Source organism: Staurois parvus, unplaced genomic scaffold, assembly GCF_062004578.1.
Source record: "Staurois parvus isolate SC_StPar_1 unplaced genomic scaffold, SC_StPar_1.0 ptg000250l, whole genome shotgun sequence".
In the NCBI taxonomy this organism is placed as follows: Eukaryota; Metazoa; Chordata; class Amphibia; order Anura; family Ranidae; genus Staurois; species Staurois parvus.
This window is the reverse complement of record NW_028318046.1, coordinates 592,331-613,406: the sequence shown is the minus strand read 5'-3', so window position 1 is coordinate 613,406 and position 21,076 is coordinate 592,331. Positions and strand designations below refer to the sequence as shown.

General features: G+C 44.9%; 1 protein-coding gene across 1 annotated transcript in view; it reads left to right on the top strand.

The window, feature by feature from the left end:
• Window positions 1–4,365: 4,365 nt before the first annotated feature.
• Window positions 4,366–21,076, top strand: part of CFAP58 (cilia and flagella associated protein 58) — a 123,424-nt gene continuing 106,713 nt past the window's right edge. Inside the window, exons 1-3 of the mRNA XM_089680826.1 lie at window positions 4,366–4,465; window positions 7,352–7,633; window positions 17,254–17,402. Coding sequence (XP_089536952.1) covers window positions 4,457–4,465; window positions 7,352–7,633; window positions 17,254–17,402 — 440 coding nt within the window. The 5' untranslated portion in view covers window positions 4,366–4,456. The remainder of the gene's footprint in view (window positions 4,466–7,351; window positions 7,634–17,253; window positions 17,403–21,076) is intronic.

Below are 21,076 nucleotides of genomic sequence, written 5' to 3'. Positions count from 1 at the left end.
CCATTGGTGGAAGGTCCACCTTAGATTATTGGCCATTGATCAAAGGTCCATCTTAGGTTAATGGCCATTGCGGAAGGTCCATCTTAGATTGGTGGCCATTGGTGGAAGGTCCACCTTAGATTATTGGCCATTGATCAAAGGTCCATCTTAGGTTAGTGGACATTGCGGAAGGTCCATCTTAGATTGGTGGCCATTGGCAGAATGTCCACCTTAGATTGATGGCCATTGACAGAAGGTCCACCTTGGATTGGTGGCCATTGATGGAAGGTCCACCTTAGATTTGTGGCCATTGACGGAAGTGTCACCTTAGTTTAGTGGCCACTGATGGAAGGTCCACCTTAGATTAATGGGCATTGGTGGAAGGTCCATCTTAGATTATTGGCCATTGACAGAAGGTCCACCGTAGATTAGTGGCCATTGATGGAAGGTCCACCTTAGATTGGCCATTGACGTGTAACCCATTGAAATGGTATTACTTACAATACATTAAAATAGACATTATATGGTGGTGGCCTGCCATTCAGGGTCACTCACATGGACAAAACAGCCCTCTGGAACTTGTATGCTGTATAGTAGGACTCCGCTGGTGAGAAGGGCAGTCAGAGACTACATTTCCCAAGAGAGGTAGCGTGTGGGCGGGGGCATATAGATATTAAAGCCCAGGAGATTGGGCAGGAGAGTGCGAGGAGAGACTGAAGGAGAATGAGGTGCGCTGATGGCTGAAGTAGGCCGTGGAGCCAGGGTTGGAGAGAGAGGAAGAGCAGAAAAAGCCTACTGACCACCTGGTCTGCCACGCTGCTCAGCAGGCCAATCTGACAACAGGAGACCAGATGGGATGCCAAATCTGAGCTGGAGTGTCGATGGACTGACCCTGTTGCAGAGAAAGACAAACTGCTATGATCTGCTAGATTACTTTGATCGGGTGAGAGAGGCCCACTCACCAAGTGAATACTGACAGTTTGCCACTTCAGTTATATACCTGCACATAGTTGTGAACATTACATATAGTTGCCTCAGTTTGCGGCCTAGTTCTCACAGCCGCCATCATTGAGATACATCTACATTACAGTTTATTGTACAAGCTGACCGCAGGATATACAGTTGCAGGCCAGGATATAGCAGTGCCAACTGAAACAACAAGTTTCTCTTCTTCAACAAAGTGGGACTCCCATTACTGTTTATTTTTGGCTTTTAATGTACAGAGGAAGCTGTCTTTGCCTATAGACATTTATGCCAAATGTTGCTATCCATTACTTTAAGCCTGCCCATTGGTTGGTGCTTTAAAGGGGACCCCGCCTTAATTCTCTACCACCTAATGGAAAAGTGTTAAGTCTCCCTTGTTCCTTCACAATCTTTGTGTCACCATTTTAAGGCACTATAATACGCACCTCAACTCTACTTCATACCAACTGGGCCCCAACGAGCGTGCAGAAGACACTGTAGTGTTCTTAAAGAGACAGTGCTCAATTTCAACTGAGAATTCTCTTTCCTGCACATCTAATCCTTGTCTTCTGGTTCTGAGGACCCACAGTGAGCTTACCTGTTTCTTGATAGTTGTTTTCTGCTCACTGGGGATTCAGCAGTCCTCCCAGATTGGAGGCAGTGGATTATTTCTGAAAACAGACCAAACAGTTATTGTTGCTTTATTGTGAATGTCGTTACTTTTGCTCACAATTACCAAGAGTGATTATATTTGCTACATATATCAATGTCATTTTGTTCTTTTTGACCAAGTTACGTTAAATTCCAATATAAAGTTCATATTGGTCTATACTCACCTGTATGTGAGTCCATTTTACAGTTGTGATTTACTTTGGTCACGGGAGCACGGTGGTGTCAGCAGAGGTTGGGCTTTCAACAAGAGGTTCAGATTGACAGGGAACCCAAAAATTACTAAGCAACCCTTGAGGAGGTAGTGCTACAAACGGAAGGTACACCTTAGATTGGTGGCGATTGATGAAAGGTCTACCTTAGATCGGTGATCATTGACGGAATGTCCACCTTAGATTGGTTGCCATTGCCTCGTATCCTCCTCCTTCAGGTCTTCATCTTGACGAGTAAACATCTTCAATTGCTGGCTTCTTCTTCCAGAAAAAAAACAAAACATTCATGTTCATGAAAAAAACAACTCTGGTTTCAACGATGGTTAATGCAGTGCCCCATTTCATGTTCAAAGGAGAGGATCCATCTTAGATAAATGGTCACTGGGATAAGGTCCACCTTAGATTGATGGTTATTAGGAGAAGGTTCACTTTAAATTGCTGGTCATTGGTAGAAGGCCCACCTTAGATTGGTGGTCGTTGAGAGAAAGTCCACTTTAGATTGGTGGTAACTGGGAGAAGGTCCTTCTTAGACTGATGATTTTACAGTTGTGATTTACTTTGGTCACAAGAGCACGGTGGTGTCAACAGAGGTTGAGCTTTCAACAAGAGGTTCAGATTGACAGGGAACCCAAAAATTACTAAGCAACCCTTGAGGAGGTAGTGCTACAAACGGAAGGCACACCTTAGATTGGTGAACATTGATGGTGGTCTACCTTAGATCGGTGATCATTGACAGAAGGTCCACCTTAGATTGGTCGCCATTGGTGGAAGGTCTGCCTTAGATTGGTGGCTCTTGGTGCAAGGTTCACTTTAGATTGGTCTCCATTGATGAAAGATCTGCCTTAGATTGGTGGCCATTGGCGGATGGTTCACTTTAGACTGGTCTCTATTGATAAAAGGTCTGCCTTAGATTGATGGCCATTAGCGGAAGGTTCACCTTAGACTGGTCTCCATTGATGAAAGGTCTGCCTTAGATTGGTGGCCATTGGCGGAAGGTTCACCTTAGATTGGTCTCCATTGATGAAAGGTCTGCCTTAGATTGATGGCCATTAGCGGAAGGTTCACCTTAGACTGGTCTCCATTGATGAAAGGTCTGCCTTAGATTGGTGGCCATTGGTGGAAGGTCCACTTCAGGTTGGTGGTCAGGGGTAAGAATGCTCTTTACATTGGGGTTGGTGGTAAGAATGTACCTCCTAGGCTAAGTTCACATTAGCTCACAGAAATCTGTGCTGAACTGCTTTTTCAGAGTGCAGCCAAGCAGCTGCTATTGGGCTTTTAAGAGACAATCTTGCTGCCTCTTCAATGCCTTTTTTTTTTGTTAGGTTTTACGTTCAGACTAGTGTGTTGCATCTGCAAGCAATGCATTTAGCTTGCTGTTGTGGTGCGGCCCTATTGATTCAGTTGGCTGTGGCAAAGGTTGACAGGTGGTGCAACATGTCAACTCGATGTGCCACGGTTAATTTGCCTTGCGCCTTGCGCACAGCCCGCTTTGGCTGTTTAGTAGACTTATGTTAGGTGGTCGGGGGGGGGGGGGGGGGTCCAGTAAAACTGCAGCTCGACCACCTCTTATTAATGCAACCTCTGAAGGAACCCTAGCCTTCAGAAAGAATGGGTCAGACCTGTTGTGACGTATTTTGTGCGGTCTGTGTCCCCATATGGGAAATTCAACAATATATTTGTCCTGGTGACCACTGTCACTGAGAGAGCAAGTGGTTAGAACTCCAAAGTGTTAGCTTTTCCACACTTTGGGAGACTTCTTGTGTCTCTGGGACAGGAACAGGGGCGGACTGACAACTCATGGGGCCCCCGGGCAATAGGGGATCATGGGGCCCCTGTGCCCTTGCCCAAACTCAAAAAAAGCCTATGAAAAAGGTACCAGGGGCATCTCATGGGGCCCCCTACTGACCCCGAGCCCTCGGGCAGTGCCCGAGTTTCCAAATGGTCAGTCCGCCCCTGGACAGGAAGTGAAATAAAATATACCCAACAGGACACAGACAGCAAAATATAACAAGGGTTCCAACCAGGGGCGGACTGACCATTTGGAAACTTGGGCACTGCCCGAGGGCCCGGGGTCAGTAGGGGGCCCCACAAGATGCCCCTGGTACCTTTTTCATAGGCTTTTTTGAGTGTGGGCAAGGACACAGGGGCCCCATGATCCCCTTTTGCCCGGGGGCCCCATGAGTTGTCAGTCCGCCCCTGGTTCCAACCCTTCCCTATTCTATCTGAAACTTAATCAAATGTTTTGTCTATACATACAACATAAACTAAAACCAGGCCACATAATACAATGGAGGGCAGGGTATTCTCTCTATTGTGGTAGGTTGGCTGTGTACAGTGATCCCGGAGTCAGATAGTTCCCTTCCCCATCTCCCTCCTCTATACAGCAATACACCTGTGTGAAAACCATCTCGTCTTCCTCACATTCACCCCAATACAACGTTTGCCCTCACTTTTGCCAATACTAAGCATGGCTGTCGCAAACTCGCGAGCGCTTCGGGCATGCGCCTAAGTGTCTGTGTCTTGTGTTTCCTGGCAACGGGAAGACGCGGAGCGGAGAAGTAGTGCTTACAGAGAAGGGAGGCATCCGGCGGAGTCCAGCGATTCTCGGGGTGTCGGTGGGGACAGAGAGCGGCATGGCGGAGGTGAGGCTCGGCGGAGGACACTTCACCAGCTGCTGAAGTCCCAGCATGGAGTCAGGGGAGACCCTTGTCTATTGAGGGGGGGGGGGGGTTACCTGTGTATTATGTACACAAAACACAATAATATTAATAATACCTTATAAACAAAAAGTAGTAATAATAATGACAATCATCATCATGGTAATATAATGTAAAAAAAAAAAAATAGAGAGAGCTATAATAATAAAGATTATTATTACAATTATTATTATTACTAATAACAATAAAACTAATATCATGGAAAAATCATATTAAATAATTATAATAAAATGTAAAAGAAAAAATACTAATTTATATTAAAAAAAATATCATGTAAAAAATAATAATAATAACAATCATCATCATGATCATTATAATATAATGTAAAAAATAATAAATTATATATAGAGAGAGATATAGTATAAGTATAATACTAATATCCTGTAAAAATCATAAAATGATCATAATACAGTAAAAAAAATGCTAATTTATATGTTCACAAAAATAATAATGTAAAAACATTATATACTGTATATATGTAGAGAGAGTATAATATTAATATAATGAAGAAATTATAATAAAATACTCCTAAAATGTAGAAAAAAATATAAAATACTAATCTATGATGTAAACAAAAATAACAATGTAAAAAATAGTAATAATAATCACCATCATACAATGTAAAATAAAGAAAATGCTAATGATATATACAAAAATATTAATATCATGAAATAATATAATGTATTATTTTTTTGTATTCATTTGATTTTAGAAACATACTGTAACATTATTATTATTATTATTATTGGTGGGTCAGTGATGGTCTGGGGAGGCATATCCATGGAGGGACACATAGACCTCTACAGGCTAGACAATGGCACCCTGACTGCCATTAGGTATTGGGATGAAATTCTTGGACCCATTGTCAGACTCCATGCTGGTGCAGTGGGTCCTGGGTTCCTCCTGGTGCAGAGGGTCCTGGGTTCCTCCTGGTGCAGTGGGTCCTGGGTTCCTCCTGGTGCAGTGGGTCCTGGGTTCCTCCTGGTGCAGTGGGTCCTGGGTTCCTCCTGGTGCAGTGGGTCCTGGGTTCCTACTGGTGCAGTGGGTCCTGGGTTCCTCCTGGTGCACGACAATGCTTGGTCTCATGTGGGGAGAGTATGCAGGCAGTGCCTCGAGGATGAAGGAATTGATACCATTGAATGGTCCCCACGCTCTCCTGACCTAAATCCAATAGAACACCTCTGGGATATCATGTTTTGGTCCATCCGACGCCACCAGGTTGCACCTCAGACTGTCCAGGAGCTCAGTGATGCCCTGGTCCAGATCTGGGAGGAAATCCCCCAGGACACCATCCGTCATATCATTAGGAGCCTCCCCTGACGTTGTCAGGCATGCATACAAGCACGTGGGGGCCATACAAACTACTGAGGACCATTCTGAGTTGCTGCAATGACATTTCAGCAAAATGGACTCGCCTTTTTTTTCCCTTTGATTTTTGGGGTGTCTTTGAATTCAGTCCTCTGTAGGTCGATCATTTTCATTTCCATCAAACAATGGGGCATCTTTACGTTCCTAACACATTACCCCGTCCAAATCAGTATAGAGATCCAGCAGGAGATTTTTCCCCATTGAGATCTGATGTGTTTTCAAAGTGTTCCTTCATTTTTTTTTTAGCAGTTTATGTATATATATATATATATATATATATATATATATATATATATATATAAAATCAGAATAATAATAATATAATAAAAAAGTATAAAATAATAATCATGTTGTAATGTAAAAATAAATCAGTCAAAAGACTGGGCCACACGCCAATGATATTTGAAAAGTGGTTTTAATGAGGAAGAAGAAAGGACAAAACGGCACACACAGGTCACTTCCCACCTAAGGCTAATACTAACGCATTTCACCGTTTACAGAACTTTGTCATCCCTATGACTAAGCCCTATATTACAGTGTAAAAATGAGAAAAAAACACAAAAACAAACAACATAAAACAGTCAAAGGATCAGGCCAGAAAGGAATGAAGGTTGAAATATCCAGTGGTTTTAATGAGCAATCAGAAAGGACAAAACCACACACACAGGTCATCTCCCACCTGAGGCCACACTCATGTGTTATACCCTTTACAGGGCTCAGTCATCTATGACCCAAGGCACTTGGCGTGTAGATGATGTGTGTGCAATATTTACCGTTTGCTTTTATCTGTACAATTTTAATAAAGGTATCACTGCATTATCACTTTTTTGTGCCCTTGTTTGCCCTCTTTTGTTTCAGGAGGTATGTAGCCTGACCCTATGGCAACCCTATTCACGTGGATTGGGTTGCGTTCGGCAGGCAGTATTGCCCGCCAAAAGAAACCAAAACCCAGCACTTGAATCTTCTTGCTGCACTGAGAACACGGAATCTAGCACTCGCTGAGGTGCCGTCCTTGATAGATTGGGGAATTTTGTAACTAGCAAAAAAGAGTGAAACAGGGCGCACTCTCCTCGTGCATTACCACGATAATAAGAAATTTATTATAAAATCACAAATGCATACTCACAAACCAAATAGGTCATAAAAACGGAGACAAGGAGTCAAAGATGCCAGTCGTGGACAGCAGAAGTCCTCGGGTAAAAGTTCTAACACGTTTCGGGAGTCGAACTCCCTTCCTCAGAACAATAGATAAAATAGTACCTGCCAATCGCAATAGGGGGCGATAATTCATGCTGCAGCTGCCATGGCTTTTACACCCCCATCCACTGCCTTTGTATCTTAGGACGGAGTGGTTGGGGGGTGGTCAATTTTTGTTTTTTTTTAATGGAGAAAAGTATAATGTAAGACATAAGACGTTATCCTGATTTATTTCTCCCCGTACAGGAAAAGGCGGAGAAAGGCCTGACGGATGAAAAAGCATTTGAAGTGCTGGAGAAAGATTTCCAGGAAGTGCTCAGCGAACTTACTGGTGACAAAAGCCTGGAAAAGTTTCGGGTGGAGTATGAAAAGCTGCACGCGGTATTGAAAAAATCCTATGAAAATGAAAAGCGTCTGATGGGCAAATGTCGGGAGCTGAACGCTGAGATCGTAGCCAATTCCACCAAAGTGGCCACAGCACTCAAGATTTCTCAAGAGGACCAGACTACCATCGCATCTTTGAAGAAGGTAAGATGCATCGTGCTGGTCACACACAGCCACACGTAGATCCAGGCCTTGTTCACATGGGGCGTGTCAATGAGCACACACATGGGATGCACAGGTGTTCCGTGCATGTGCATGCAGGCAGTCTCATTCATGTCATTTGGAATGCAGCGGCTAGTCCAATTTGACATCTGTGCAGGTGCTGGTGTGTATCCGTGAACACACTGGAGGAGATTTACTTGGTTCACACCTCTGCATGTTGCAATTGATGCATTTTTTGGTGCGTTTTGTCTTCTTAAACATGCCACGCTTTTGATGCGTTTTTTTTTTTTGCCAAAAGGAAAGTATTGACTTTGATGCCACTTTGATGTGACGTTGGATGGGTGCGATTTGGATGCAACTTTGGATAGGTGTGACTTTGATGTGAATTGGTTATGACTTTGATGCAACTTTGGATGGCTGCAACTTGGGTGTGACTTTAATGCTACATTGCATGGTGGTGTTTAGCTGTTTATCCTAAAAGGATAGATGTATATACTGTTGATCCTCAATTGCTTTGGATGGTTCCACGCTGTAACCTGCCAATCCTCCACCTGGTGTCTCTCCGCTGTATAATATCCTATGGTAATCTGAGGATGAATGGATGGATGGATTTTCCTCCTTCTCACCTCCAGGGGTCTATTCCTCCTTATATCCACTCCAAAAACTCCTCTGCTGCCACGTCCACCAACCTCTCCGATCTCCGACTTGGGTGTGACTTTGATGCTACTTTGCATGGTGGTGACTTGGGTGTGACTTTGATGCTACGTTGCATGGTGGTGACTTGGGTGTGACTTTGATGCTACTTTGCTAGGTGGCGACTTGGGTGTTGCTTTGATGCTACTTTGCATGGTGGTGACTTGGGTGTGACTTTGATGCTACTTTGCTATAGTGACTTGGGTGTGACTTTGATGCTACTTTGCATGGTGGTGACTTGGGTGTGACTTTGATGCTACTTTGCTAGGTGGCGACTTGGGTGTTGCTTTGATGCTACTTTGCATGGTGGTGACTTGGGTGTGACTTTGATGCTACTTTGCTATAGTGACTTGGGTGTGACTTTGATGCTACAGTATGTGCATGGTGGTGACTTGGGTGTGACTTTGATGCTACTTTGCATGGTGGTGACTTGGGTGTGACTTTGATGCTACTTTGCTACGTGGTGACTTGGGTGTGACTTTGATGCTATGTTGCATGGTGGTGACTTGGGTGTGACTTTGATGCTACTTTGCATGGTGGTGACTTGGGTGTGACTTTGATGCTACTTTGCATGGTGGTGACTTGGGTGTGACTTTGATGCTACTTTGCATGGTGGTGACTTTGGTGTGACTTTGATGCTACTTTGCATGGTGGTGACTTGGGTGTGACTTTGATGCTACTTTGCATGGTGGTGACTTGGGTGTGACTTTGATGCTACTTTGCATGGTGGTGACTTCGGTGTGACTTTGATGCTACGTTGCATGGTGGTGACTTGAGTGTGACTTTGATGCTACTTTGCTATGGTGACTTGAGTGTGACTTTGATGCTACGTTGCATGGTGGTGACTTGGGTGTGACTTTGATGCTACTTTGCATGGTGGTGACTTGGGTGTGACTTTGATGCTACGTTGCATGGTGGTGACTTGGGTGTGACTTTGATGCTACGTTGCATGGTGGTGACTTGGGTGTGACTTTGATGCTACTTTGCATGGTGGTGACTTGGGTGTGACTTTGATGCTTCGTTGCATGGTGGTGACTTGGGTGTAACTTTGATGCTACGTTGCATGGTGGTGACTTGGGTGTGACTTTGATGCTACTTTGCATGGTGGTGACTTGGGTGTTGCTTTGATGCTACGTTGCATGGTGGTGACTTGGGTGTGACTTTGATGCTACTTTGCATGGTGGTGACTTGGGTGTGACTTTGATGCTACTTTGCTAGGTGGTGACTTAGGTGTGACTTTGATGCTACTTTCCATGGTGGTGACTTGGGTGTTGCTTTGATGCTACTTTGCATGGTGGTGACTTGGGTGTGACTTTGATGCTACTTTGCATGGTGGTGACTTGGGTGTGACTTTGATGCTACTTTGCATGGTGGTGACTTGGGTGTGACTTTGTTGCTATGTTGCATGGTGGTGACTTGGGTGTGACTTTGATGCTACCTTGCATGGTGGTGACTTGGGTGTGACTTTGATGCTTCTGTGCATGGTGGTGACTTGGGTGTGACTTTGATGCTACTTTGCATGGTGGTGACTTGGGTGTGACTTTGATGCTACTTTGCATGGTGGTGACTTGGGTGTGACTTTGATGCTACTTTGCATGGTGGTGACTTGGGTGTGACTTTGATGCTACTTTGCTATGGTGACTTGAGTGTGACTTTGATGCTAGTTTGCATGGTGGTGATTTGGGTGTGACTTTGATGCTACTTTGCATGGTGGTAACTTGGGTGTGACTTTGTTGCTACTTCAATGCTGCTTTAGTGCCAGAGAGTGTAAAGTCACATCAAAGTCGCGCTACATAAGCAAAAAAAGTTGCATCAAAGTCACCTCAAAGTTGCATCAAAGGGGCATCAATATCAATACTTTCTTATTTGCAAAGAAAAAAAAAAAAAGACAACAAAACTCAAAACTCATCAAAAACTCACTACATGCGTTTCAGCCACTTGTCCATTGAGGTCTATTGAATCAAAAACAAACTGCGTAAAAACAAAAAACGTACCCAACCCTTTCCAAAAATGCAGCAGCTGAAAAATGCATAGATGTGAACGTGTCCCATAGGAAACCATGTTAAATGGACTGTAGTGCGTTTCTGCAAAATGCTCTAAAAAACGCATTGGTGTGAACCAGGACTAAAACTGGAGCCCTCAGAATCTGGTGTAGCAGTGCATGATAGCCAATCAGCTAACTTCAGTTTGTTTAATTAAGCTTTGACAATAAAACCTGGAAGCTGCACCAGATTTTGCACTATGCATGTTTAGTAAATACAGGCGTACCTCGGTTTATGAACGCCTCAGTTAACGTAATTTTCGGTTTACGAACGAAAATCCATTGAAAATAATGCTTTGGTTTACACATTTTTTTTGCCACAAGAACGGATTAATTGTTTTTCAATGCATTTACAAATGTTTTTTAATCATGTCCCTGTACAGTATTTATGCCTTTAAAGTGCACTTTATAAAGAGTTTTGAACAGATAAGACTTTTTTTTACTTTTTTCTGACCTCCGGAAGGGATTACCGTATTTTTTGCTCCATAATACGCACTTTTTCCCACCAAAAAAGGGGGGAAAGTGTCAGTGCGTCTTATGGAGCGAATATGGAGCAGCCGGTCCGGTATTTCCACCGCCATGTCAGAATACAGGGCTGGCCGCTCAGCTCTGCAGCGGGACCTTACCTGTTCCTCTATCCAGCGCCGTGCTGTCTTCCCGGCTTCTGTAGTGTGGGCGTTTGGCTTGACAGCCGGGTGCCCAGTGCGCATGTGCGGGAAGCGGTGCGCTTTGTGAATGGTAAGGTGGCACCTGGGACACATGACAGGTCCCAGAAGCTGCCGGACCAATCACAAAGTGCAGCGCTTCTCGCTCATGCGCACTGGGCACCCGGCTGTCATGCCAAACGCCCACACTACAGAAGCCGGGAAGACAGCGCGGCGCTGGATAGAGGAACAGGTAAGGTCCCGCTGCAGAGCTGACACTAACCAAAGAACAACTCCGCGGAAGTAAGAGCGGGTACCTGTCAAATTCAGGTACCCCCCCCCTCCCCAAAGGTCAGCAGTCATCTCCTGTACTGTCCGCAGTCTCTGGTCATCTCCTGTACTGTCCGCAGTCTCTGGTCATCTCCTGTACTGTCCGCAGTCTCTGGTCATCTCCTGTACTGTCCGCAGTCTCTGGTCATCCCCTGCACTGTATCCGCAGTCTCTGGTCATCCCCTGCACTGTCCACAGTCTCTGGTCATCCCCTGCACTGTCCGCAGTCTCTGGCCATCTCCTGTACTGTGTCCGCAGTCTCTGGTCATCTCCTGTACTGTCCGCAGTCTCTGGTCATCTCCTGTACTGTCCGCAGTCTCTGTTCATCTCTTGTACTGTCCGCAGTCTCTGGTCATCTCCTGTACTGTGTCCGCAGTCTCTGTTCATCTCTTGTACTGTCCGCAGTCTCTGGTCATCTCCTGTGCTGTCGCAGTCTCTGGTCACCTCCTGTACTGTGTCCGCAGTCTCTGTTCATCTCTTGTACTGTCCGCAGTCTCTGGTCACCTCCTGTACTATGTCTGCAGTCTCTGGTCATCTCCTGTACTGTGTCCGCAGTCTCTGTTCATCTCTTGTACTATGTCTGCAGTCTCTGGTCATCTCCTGTACTATGTCCGCAGTCTCTGGTCATCTCCTGTACTGTCCGCAGTCTCTGGTCATCCCCTGTACTGTGTCCGCAGTCTCTGGTCATCCCGTGTACTGTGTCCGCAGTCTCTGGTCATCTCCTGTACTGTGTCCGCAGTCTCTGTTCATCTCCTGTACTGTGTCCGCAGTCTCTGGTCATCTTCTGTACTGTGTCCGCAGTCTCTGGTCATCTCCTGTACTGTGTCCACAGTCTATGGTCATCTCCTGTACTGTGTCCGCAGTCTCTGGTCATCTCCTGTACTGTGTCCGCAGTCTCTGGTCATCTCCTGTACTGTGTTCGCAGTCTCTGGTCATCTCCTGTACTGTGTCCGCAGTCTCTGGTCATCTCCTGTACTGTGTCTGCAGTCTCTGGTCATCTCCTGTACTGTGTCCGCAGTCTCTGGTCATCTCCTGTACTGTGTCCGCAGTCTCTGGTCATCTCCTGTACTGTGTCCGCAGTCTCTGGTCATCTCCTGTACTGTGTCCGCAGTCTCTGGTCATCTCCTGTACTGTGTCCGCAGTCTCTGGTCATCTCCTGTACTGTGTCCGCAGTCTCTGGTCATCTCCTGTACTGTGTCCGCAGTCTCTGGTCATCTCCTGTACTGTGTCTGCAGTCTCTGGTCATCCCCTGTACTGTGTTCGCAGTCCATTGGTTTAGAATATTTTTTTTCCTGTTTTCTGCCTCTAAAACCTAGGTGAGTCTTATGGTCAGGTGCGTCTTACGGAGCGAAAAATACGGTAATTGGTTTTCAGTGCATTTAGAAATTTTTTTTTAATCATGTCCCTGTACAGTATTTATGCCTTTAAAGTGCACTTTATAAAGAGTTTTGAACAGATAAGACTTTTTTTGACTTTTTTCTGACCTCCGGAATGGATTAATTGGTTTTCATTAATTGGCATTTACGAAATTTTTTTTAATCATGTCCCTTTATGCCTTTAAAGTGCATTTTATAAAGAGTTTTGAACAGATAAAACTTTTTTTATAAAAACAACTCAATAAACAACATTAAATATACCCTATAGTGTTATTTATTCCCCTAAAAGGATAATGGACCCATCCATCCATCCATCCCTATAAATGGGGGACAATAATATAACTACCAATCAGATAAATCTGATTTTATCTGATTGGTAGTTTTGAGGGGAAATCCCCTTTGAAGTTGGATGTAAGGCAGCTCTTGTATATGGAGAAGGCTATGGAGAGGAAATTTCCCCTGGGAATTGGAGGATAATATTGTATCCATAAAGTGCATTTTATTCTTATCTCTGGTGAGTGCGGAATACATCATTATTCACAGGAAGGTGTGGATCCGTGGAGTCTTTTCTCTGTATTACACGTATCCTAAAATGTTTTTGGAGCACTATTTGCATGTTTGAAGGGGACTTTGTTTGTTTTTGGTTTCATCATTTTTGTATTTGGACACAAATTTTATATTTTCTTTTCATTTTGGTGGGTTTCAACATTCATTTTATAACCACAGAATTTATTATGATTTGTGTATAATTACTTTTGATTAATTTCATGTTTTGCGCTGTTTTATTGTTTCACAGATTTTTTGATTTTTATCAATCTTTTTGATTCTTATCAAGGCACAGCAGCATTCACTTTCAGATTTTTCACATAGTTCTTGTGGCGAAGGTTGTGTTTGTTTTAGTCTTATAGATACATCTGCCAGATACACTCCAGAAACCACAAAGCAACTCATCCACTCCCTTATCATATCTCATCTCTCGACTTGACTACTGCAACTCCCTCCTCGCTGGCCTACCCCAACACAGGCTATCCCCGCTTCAGTCTATCCTGAATTCTGCGGTCACACTCATCCACCTCACCAACCGCTCCGTATCCGCCACCCCCCTCTGCCAATCCCTCCACTGGCTTCCAATTGCCCAACGCATAAAATTCAAAATATTAACATTGACGTACAAAGCTGTTCATAACACTTCCCCAAACTACATCACCGAACTGATATCCATCTACCACCCAAAACGCACTCTCCGCTCCTCACAAGACCTCCTACTCTCCAGTTCCCTGGTCTCCTCCTCCCATGCCCGTCTCCAGGATTTCTCCAGGGCTTCCCCCATCCTCTGGAACTCGCTACCCCAATCCATCAGACTGTCACCTACCCTCCTCACCTTTAGGCGCCTGTAAATCATTAAATCCACTTTTTTATGCCTCTAAATGCAGTTCTATGTTAGCCTAAGAGCATCATTTTGAAGCATAAAAAACGCAGCAAAACTGCATTCAGAGGGGAGTATACAAGCATAATTTACACGCATAAATGTGCACAAATGCACGCCTGTGAGCGTAAATACATTCTGGACTACTGTCACTCCCTCCTCACCCGCTTACCTCATCACAGACTATCCCCGCTTCAGTCCATTCTGAACTCAGCGGCCAGACTCATCCACCTCACCAACCGCTCCGCATCTGCCACCCCCCTCTGTCATTCCCTCCACTGGCTTCTGATTGCCCAACGCATTAAATTCAAACTACTAACACTGACATACAAAGCCATTCATAACGCTGCCCCAAATTACCTCCCCGACCTGATACCCAAATACCACCCAACCCGTACTCTTCGCTCCTCACAAGACATCCTACTTTCTAGCTCCCTGGTCTCCTCCTCTCACGCCCGACTGCAGGACTTCTCCAGGACTTCCCCCATCCTCTGGAACTCGCTACCCCAATCCATCAGACTGTCACCTACCCTCCTCACCTTTAGGCGCACCCTGAAAACACATCTCTTCAGAGAAGCCTACCCCACCCTCACCTAATTGCTGATTCCTCCGCTTTTCCCACCACTCCATCCCCCACAGCTATTTCCTCCTGTACCACTCTACCCTCCATCCTAGATTGTAAGCTCCAAGGAGCAGGGCCCTCGAACCCCTCGCGTATCGCATTGTATTGTTACTGTACTGTCTCGCACTATAATGTACAGCGCTGAGCAAACTATTGGCTCTATATAAATACTGTATAATAATAATAATCTGGACCTTTGAGGGCAGCCATAATGCTGATGTGGCCCCCACGATCTAGGGTAAAAAGGTTGAGAAAGGCTGGGTTAAAATTTTGAAAAAAAACTGCGGGCAGTTCTTGCTGCTGTACTAAATGGTGCTCAGATGTGATCATACAGCAGTACTGTGAGCCCAAGGCAGCATGATGATGCACCCACATGGGGTGTGTTCCTGACACCCTGTGGTTGAATGTTGCCATCAGTAGTAGCAATGTGAGGAAGTAGTAAGCACCAATGGACAGCGCTGTGTTTCCACCCTCCAACACCTCCACAGTGCCCTGAGAGTTGGAGAAAGGAACCATGACGCATGTCGGGGACACTTCTGGAAGTGTCAATGTTGAGAAGTCTTGCAGTGCTAGAACAGAGGGAAGGTAGGAGACCCGGGCCACCTGAGAGGTGAGTATAATACCCTTCTCATTGCAGAGAACTTTCACTTTAATAACATTGTATTTTTCCCTGTCCACAATTTTCTGCATTACCGTCAGTGTAAAAGATCCGATAAGTCTCCTCCTCAGGTGATTCAGATGCTAATCTCCCTTTTTCTCTAATGAAGTCTTCAGTACATGAATAGTCAGCTTTATTTCCAGAAATGAGCTCTGATTCAGATGACACCGTGTTCCCTAATTTTATGTCACAGAATACTAATACTACGAAATCATCATTTTAATGGGGGGATCTCATTGTTCTACGTCGCGTTCGACTCCGGGAGTGGTAATTGCAGACATAATACTGTGTGGTGCTACAGGGAGGAAAATGACGAGGTAATCACTAGACAGATTACAATCAGGAATGGTCTTCAGAGTGACTTTGAAAGAACACATGTAAATGAGGAATGGGATTAGCTAGCAGGGTGGTAGATAGTTGCTGATGGGTACCTATATTTTTCACAGATTCTCTGGTCATTTTAAGGCTCATTCACATTGCCAAATAGGTAAAGGGAAGGCCTTCTCAGATCTTTTTTGAAGCAGAGTGCCCCCCCCCCCCATTGTCAATCACCCCCAACCCCCTCACCCCCATCATCTCATCATCCCTTGTCTGGCAATACAGCTTTAAAAATTGGTTCACAGCAATATCAAGGCACAGAGCCACTCTGACTCTTTTGATTTTTCCAGTGATCTGTACTGCCTGATAACAGCATGATCATGGGCAATGCAAACACATATGCTTTATACCCAAGAACATTTATAAATATGCTCTTAGAATGATAGATGCCCTGACCGGCTATTTCATAACTATGGAAGCTGTTCCCAAAAATGTGCATATGTAGGGATTCAGTAGTGTTGCCTGCGGTCTCTCTGCAGCTGATTTTTTTGCCCAGGACTGACTTACCATGCTTTTTTCTACACTGTGTCTCTGTATGGAGGGCATCATCCTTTTAGGGATCCCCCCATCCTGGTGGAGAAACAAGAAGTATCAGGAGAGGTGGAGGAAGCACAGACTGTTAGAATGAAATAAGTAGAAGCAGGGAGATCCTTGCACTGCAGATCGTCAGTTACAGCTTCCTCTCCAGCAAGGAGAACAGTAAATGGGCTAAATTCTAAATCTGGTAACTATAACAGTCAGAGCCAGCAGTGCCTTAGATTTCATACTGCAGATATACAAAAGTGGTTGTAAACCTCTGAAATGACCAAAAGAAGAAAGCATAACTCTGTATGGTGTGTAACTGCCTCAATCATAAGCATTGAGTATCATTTCTCTTTGTTTTCTCCTTGCTGTGCTATCTGCATGGGTCACTCCTCTCTGCATAAGCCACACCAGACAATCTTGGGAGAATGGTCACCCCCTGTCCAGCACACATTAGGTGATTGACAGTCTCAGCTGTCCATGTTCCCTATGAGAGTATTTAAGGGAGGGGGGGTTCCTTCCCTCCACTAAGGTCTCAGATTACACTCAGCAATCCTGCCTTTTCTGTGTAGTGCAATGCCAGATCCCTGCCCCCTGCCTTCTGGAACTAGAAAAAGGCTTTGATATGTGTGTTGTAGAAGGCTGTGGAGGAGAGAGGGCTGCAGATAAACAGGTACAGCTTATGTAGGAGGATTTGCTTTATTCCTTTGTATCACTTGAGGCTAGTCCCTTTAATGGGTATATGTAAGGGTTTAAAACCCTTATTCCCCAGTCTGACTGCCTATGGTCTTTTCCTTTCCTCTCCTTTCCTTTCCTCTCTTCTCCAGACCAACATCCACCCATCAAGGCATTTAGATATCTTATGAACGATTTGACCACAATTCTATCCTTTTGTTATGTTTTTGGTCACAGGAAATAGAAAAGGCATGGAAGATGGTGGACACAGCTTATGAGAAGGAGCAAAAAGCCAAAGAAACCATCAACTCACTGAAAGGCGAGATTAACAATTTGTCCAAGCTGGTGGAGCAAGGGTCTGGACTATCCATGGGGCAGGAGCACAGGTAAGAATTTACATTCAGCCAGAACTGGAAGTGAAGTCATGATGTTGCTCTGGTCCTCCTAGACCAGGGGTAGGCAACCTGCGGCTCTCTAGCTGTTGTGGAACATTTCCCATGAGGCATTGCAACATTACAAAACTGACAGTTACAGCTATAACTTGCAGAGGCATGATGGAACTTGTAGTCCTGCAACAGCTGGAGAGCCGCAGGTTGCCTACCCCTGTCCTAGGCCATAGGCAGCCATCTTTTCTCTGATCACTTCTGTGACCAGCCAGTGCCGGATCGGTTCTCGGGTTCACCGATTATACAGGTAAGGCTGGGAACCACTGGAAAGCAGATGACCCCTCCCGCCGCTTGTAAAAATGATGCAGCGGCGAATCCACCGCTTGGATCACTGTTATCAGAAAGATTGGTGCCTGAGGAACAATTTAATACCCAGTCACTTCACTGATGTAAGGGTTTACAACCTTTCACCCCAGACTGACTGCCTCTGGGCCACCCCTTTCATTCATTGGATTTCTTCTTTCTTGCTTTCTTTTTTTGTGGAGCAAGGATTGAGTTATCCATGGGGCAAGAGGTAAAAGGCCCAGATATATAAACAAAGATTCTTGGTGAACTGTTTGTACTGATCCATAATTAAGCTTTAATTAAAACCTACTTAATATGTTTTTTTTTAGCTTTAGGGAAGCTTCATACTGCCCCTCTATGCTTTGGCTAAAGCACACCAAAACTGTAGGACATAATAGAAGTCTATGGGAAAGTGCAGCTAACTGGCATGAAAACCTCTGGTTAGCTGCCATTTGGCCAAAGTGCAGCGAGGCAGTGTGAAAAGTTGAACCTGTAGTGAACCAGTGAAAATACGAATATAGGAACTGACACTCTAATTTGGTAATTAAACTACAGTAGATGTACATTCAATGTTTATGTAAGCTTTAACCACTTCCCGTGTGGCTCATGTAGACAAACGGCCGGGCAGGAGTGCTGCCGATGCGGGTGGACGTTTCTAAACATCCCCCCGCATCCATTGCCTGTGCGCTCTCCCTGGGAGTACGCTGTACTGTGATTGGTGCCCGCTGTGCCCAGAGGACACAGCGTAGCACAGATCGCTGTATGGGCCCTCTGTGTGAGGTCCCGATTTTTATCTGTCTCAAAAAAATGCTAAAAAATTCATATGGGTACAGTGTTGCATGACCGCGCAATTGTCATTCAAAGTGTGATAGCACTGAAAGTTGAAAATTGGCATGGACTGGAAGCGGGTGAAATTGTCTGGACTTGAAGTGGTTCAAGAAGAATTCCAGCTAAAGACTAACTAGGCTTAAAAATACTCCCCCGCCCCCCCACATCTGTACTAACCAGCCTGTTTATATAAATGATGTACTGTATATACTTACCTAGTTTCAGTCCACTCTTGTCCAGTCATGTGATCTGCCTCCCTGGTCAGCCAGCGGAGGCTGCAGAGGAAAGAAGGGACCGCTGACAATGGCTGCACCATGGGAGCCTATGGGTGACGTCATTGTGCCTGCCTTTCACCGCCGTTGTCTGGCTCTCTCTCCTCTCCCCTGCAGCTGCTGCTGGCAGTCACAGGGGATTACATGACTGAACAGGGTAGGTAGTATAGGTGATTTGGGGGAGGGGGGCATTAGGGGATTATTAAGGCTAGTTTAGATCTTAACTGGAAATCTAATTTATACCATAGACCCAACTCCTACCACCCGATGGTCGTCCCATTTTTTATTTCTCAGTATATACTTAACTGGAAATCAACATGTGTGACAGGCTAGTGCAGCAATGGGCAAACTACGGCCCGCGGGCCATATACGGCCCGGCGGACCTTTTAATCCGGCCCTCGGAGATAGGCTCCTCTCACAGTCCGCCCTGAAGACCGGTGCAGCATGAAAATCTGTCTCCTATGAGGATCTGTCCCCCTCGACGTATCTGCGCATGTGCCGGAGATCGCCGATCGGCTGCTAATGCCTGAAACTGGCACATGCGCAGATACGTTGAGGGGGACAGATCCTCATAGGAGACAGATTTTCATGCTACACCGGAACGGCGCGGGAACACGGCGAGAGGAACGCGCGGAGCAAAGGTAAGTGAATTGACACAATATGGGGAATGAATTACTATAGGGGGGATGAATTACTATGGGGGATGAATTACTATATAAGGGATGAATTACTATATGGGGAATGAATTACTATATGGGGGATGAATTACTATAGGGGGGATGAATTACTATAGGGGGGATGAATTACTATATGGGGGATGAATTACTATAGGGGGGATGAATTACTATAGGGGGGATGAATTACTATAGGGGGGGTGAATTACTATATGGGGGATGAATTACTATATGGGGGATGAATTACTATATGGGGGATGAATTACTATGGGGGATGAATTACTATATGGGGGATGAATTACTATGGGGGATGAATTACTATATGGGGGATGAATTACTATAGGGGGGATGAATTACTATAGGGGGGATGAATTACTATATGGGGGATGAATTACTATATGGGGGATGAATTACTATGGGGGATGAATTACTATATGGGGGATGAATTACTATGGGGGATGAATTACTATAGGGGGGATGAATTACTATGGGGGATGAATTACTATGGGGGATGAATTACTATATGGGGGATTAATTACTATGCTTACTATGGGGGAATATTACTATACTTACTATGGATGACACATACACATCATTCATCTACTCTTGGTCCGGCCCCCGGGTCCAATATATGAACCCATTGCGGCCCTCAAGTCAAAAGGTTTGCCCACCCCTGGGCTAGTGCTATGTTACATTGTAAAAATACAGTTTGATATGTGAGGATTCGCTCACCAGGGGTGAGACCTGGATCGCAGGATCAAGAAAGGTACTGGTGTCACCTAAGGTTCTCACCCATACAGGGCAAAGGTTCCAGGATATTTGTCTTTTAGAAAGAAAAACTTTCTCCACACATGGAAAATCATGGACTGGGGTCTTGGAGCCCGAAGGCTTTGTAGAGATTTGAGTAGGATGAAGCCTCCAACCCTAGGTCCACATTTTGGTGGAACCCTGCATCCAGTGACTGTGTAGCTGTGTGTGAGACTTGGGCGTGACTATGGGTCAGTGCTTCACCCACTAAACAGGTTGAGCCAGTGCGACTGAAGTAGCAGTGTGCATGTGTGCATGGAGTTTGATTGAACTGTCTGTGGAGTAACACTCAGAGACCCTAATCCTGAGGGTCCGTGCGGTGCTGCAACATATAGCCAGGAGGCTGAATGAGTACCTGTGGCAGAAAAATGATGAATAACCCCTGACAGAATAACTCTTAAATAAACTTTTATTTTGCTAAAAGTGGGCAAAACAACTCTAAAATGAGGATTTTGTGAGTAGACTTCCTCCATGGAAGCACTACATTGGAGATAATTCCCAAATGTGAATCTGATTGGACAGCTGGCAGGGGTTGGCCAGAAAACCCAGACCAATGTAAAAAAACAATAAAAAAGAAACACAAAATGAAATCCTAGATGGGCATAGAAATTTTTTTTTTCTGGCCTAAAAGTGGTAGAAGGCATCTGATTTCTGCCCTGGGGCAAAATTTAAAATGTAGCCAAAATCACAAACAGAAAAATCAGCACAAAGGACAGTCAGTAGGATGTGTCCTTTGTGCTGATTCTTT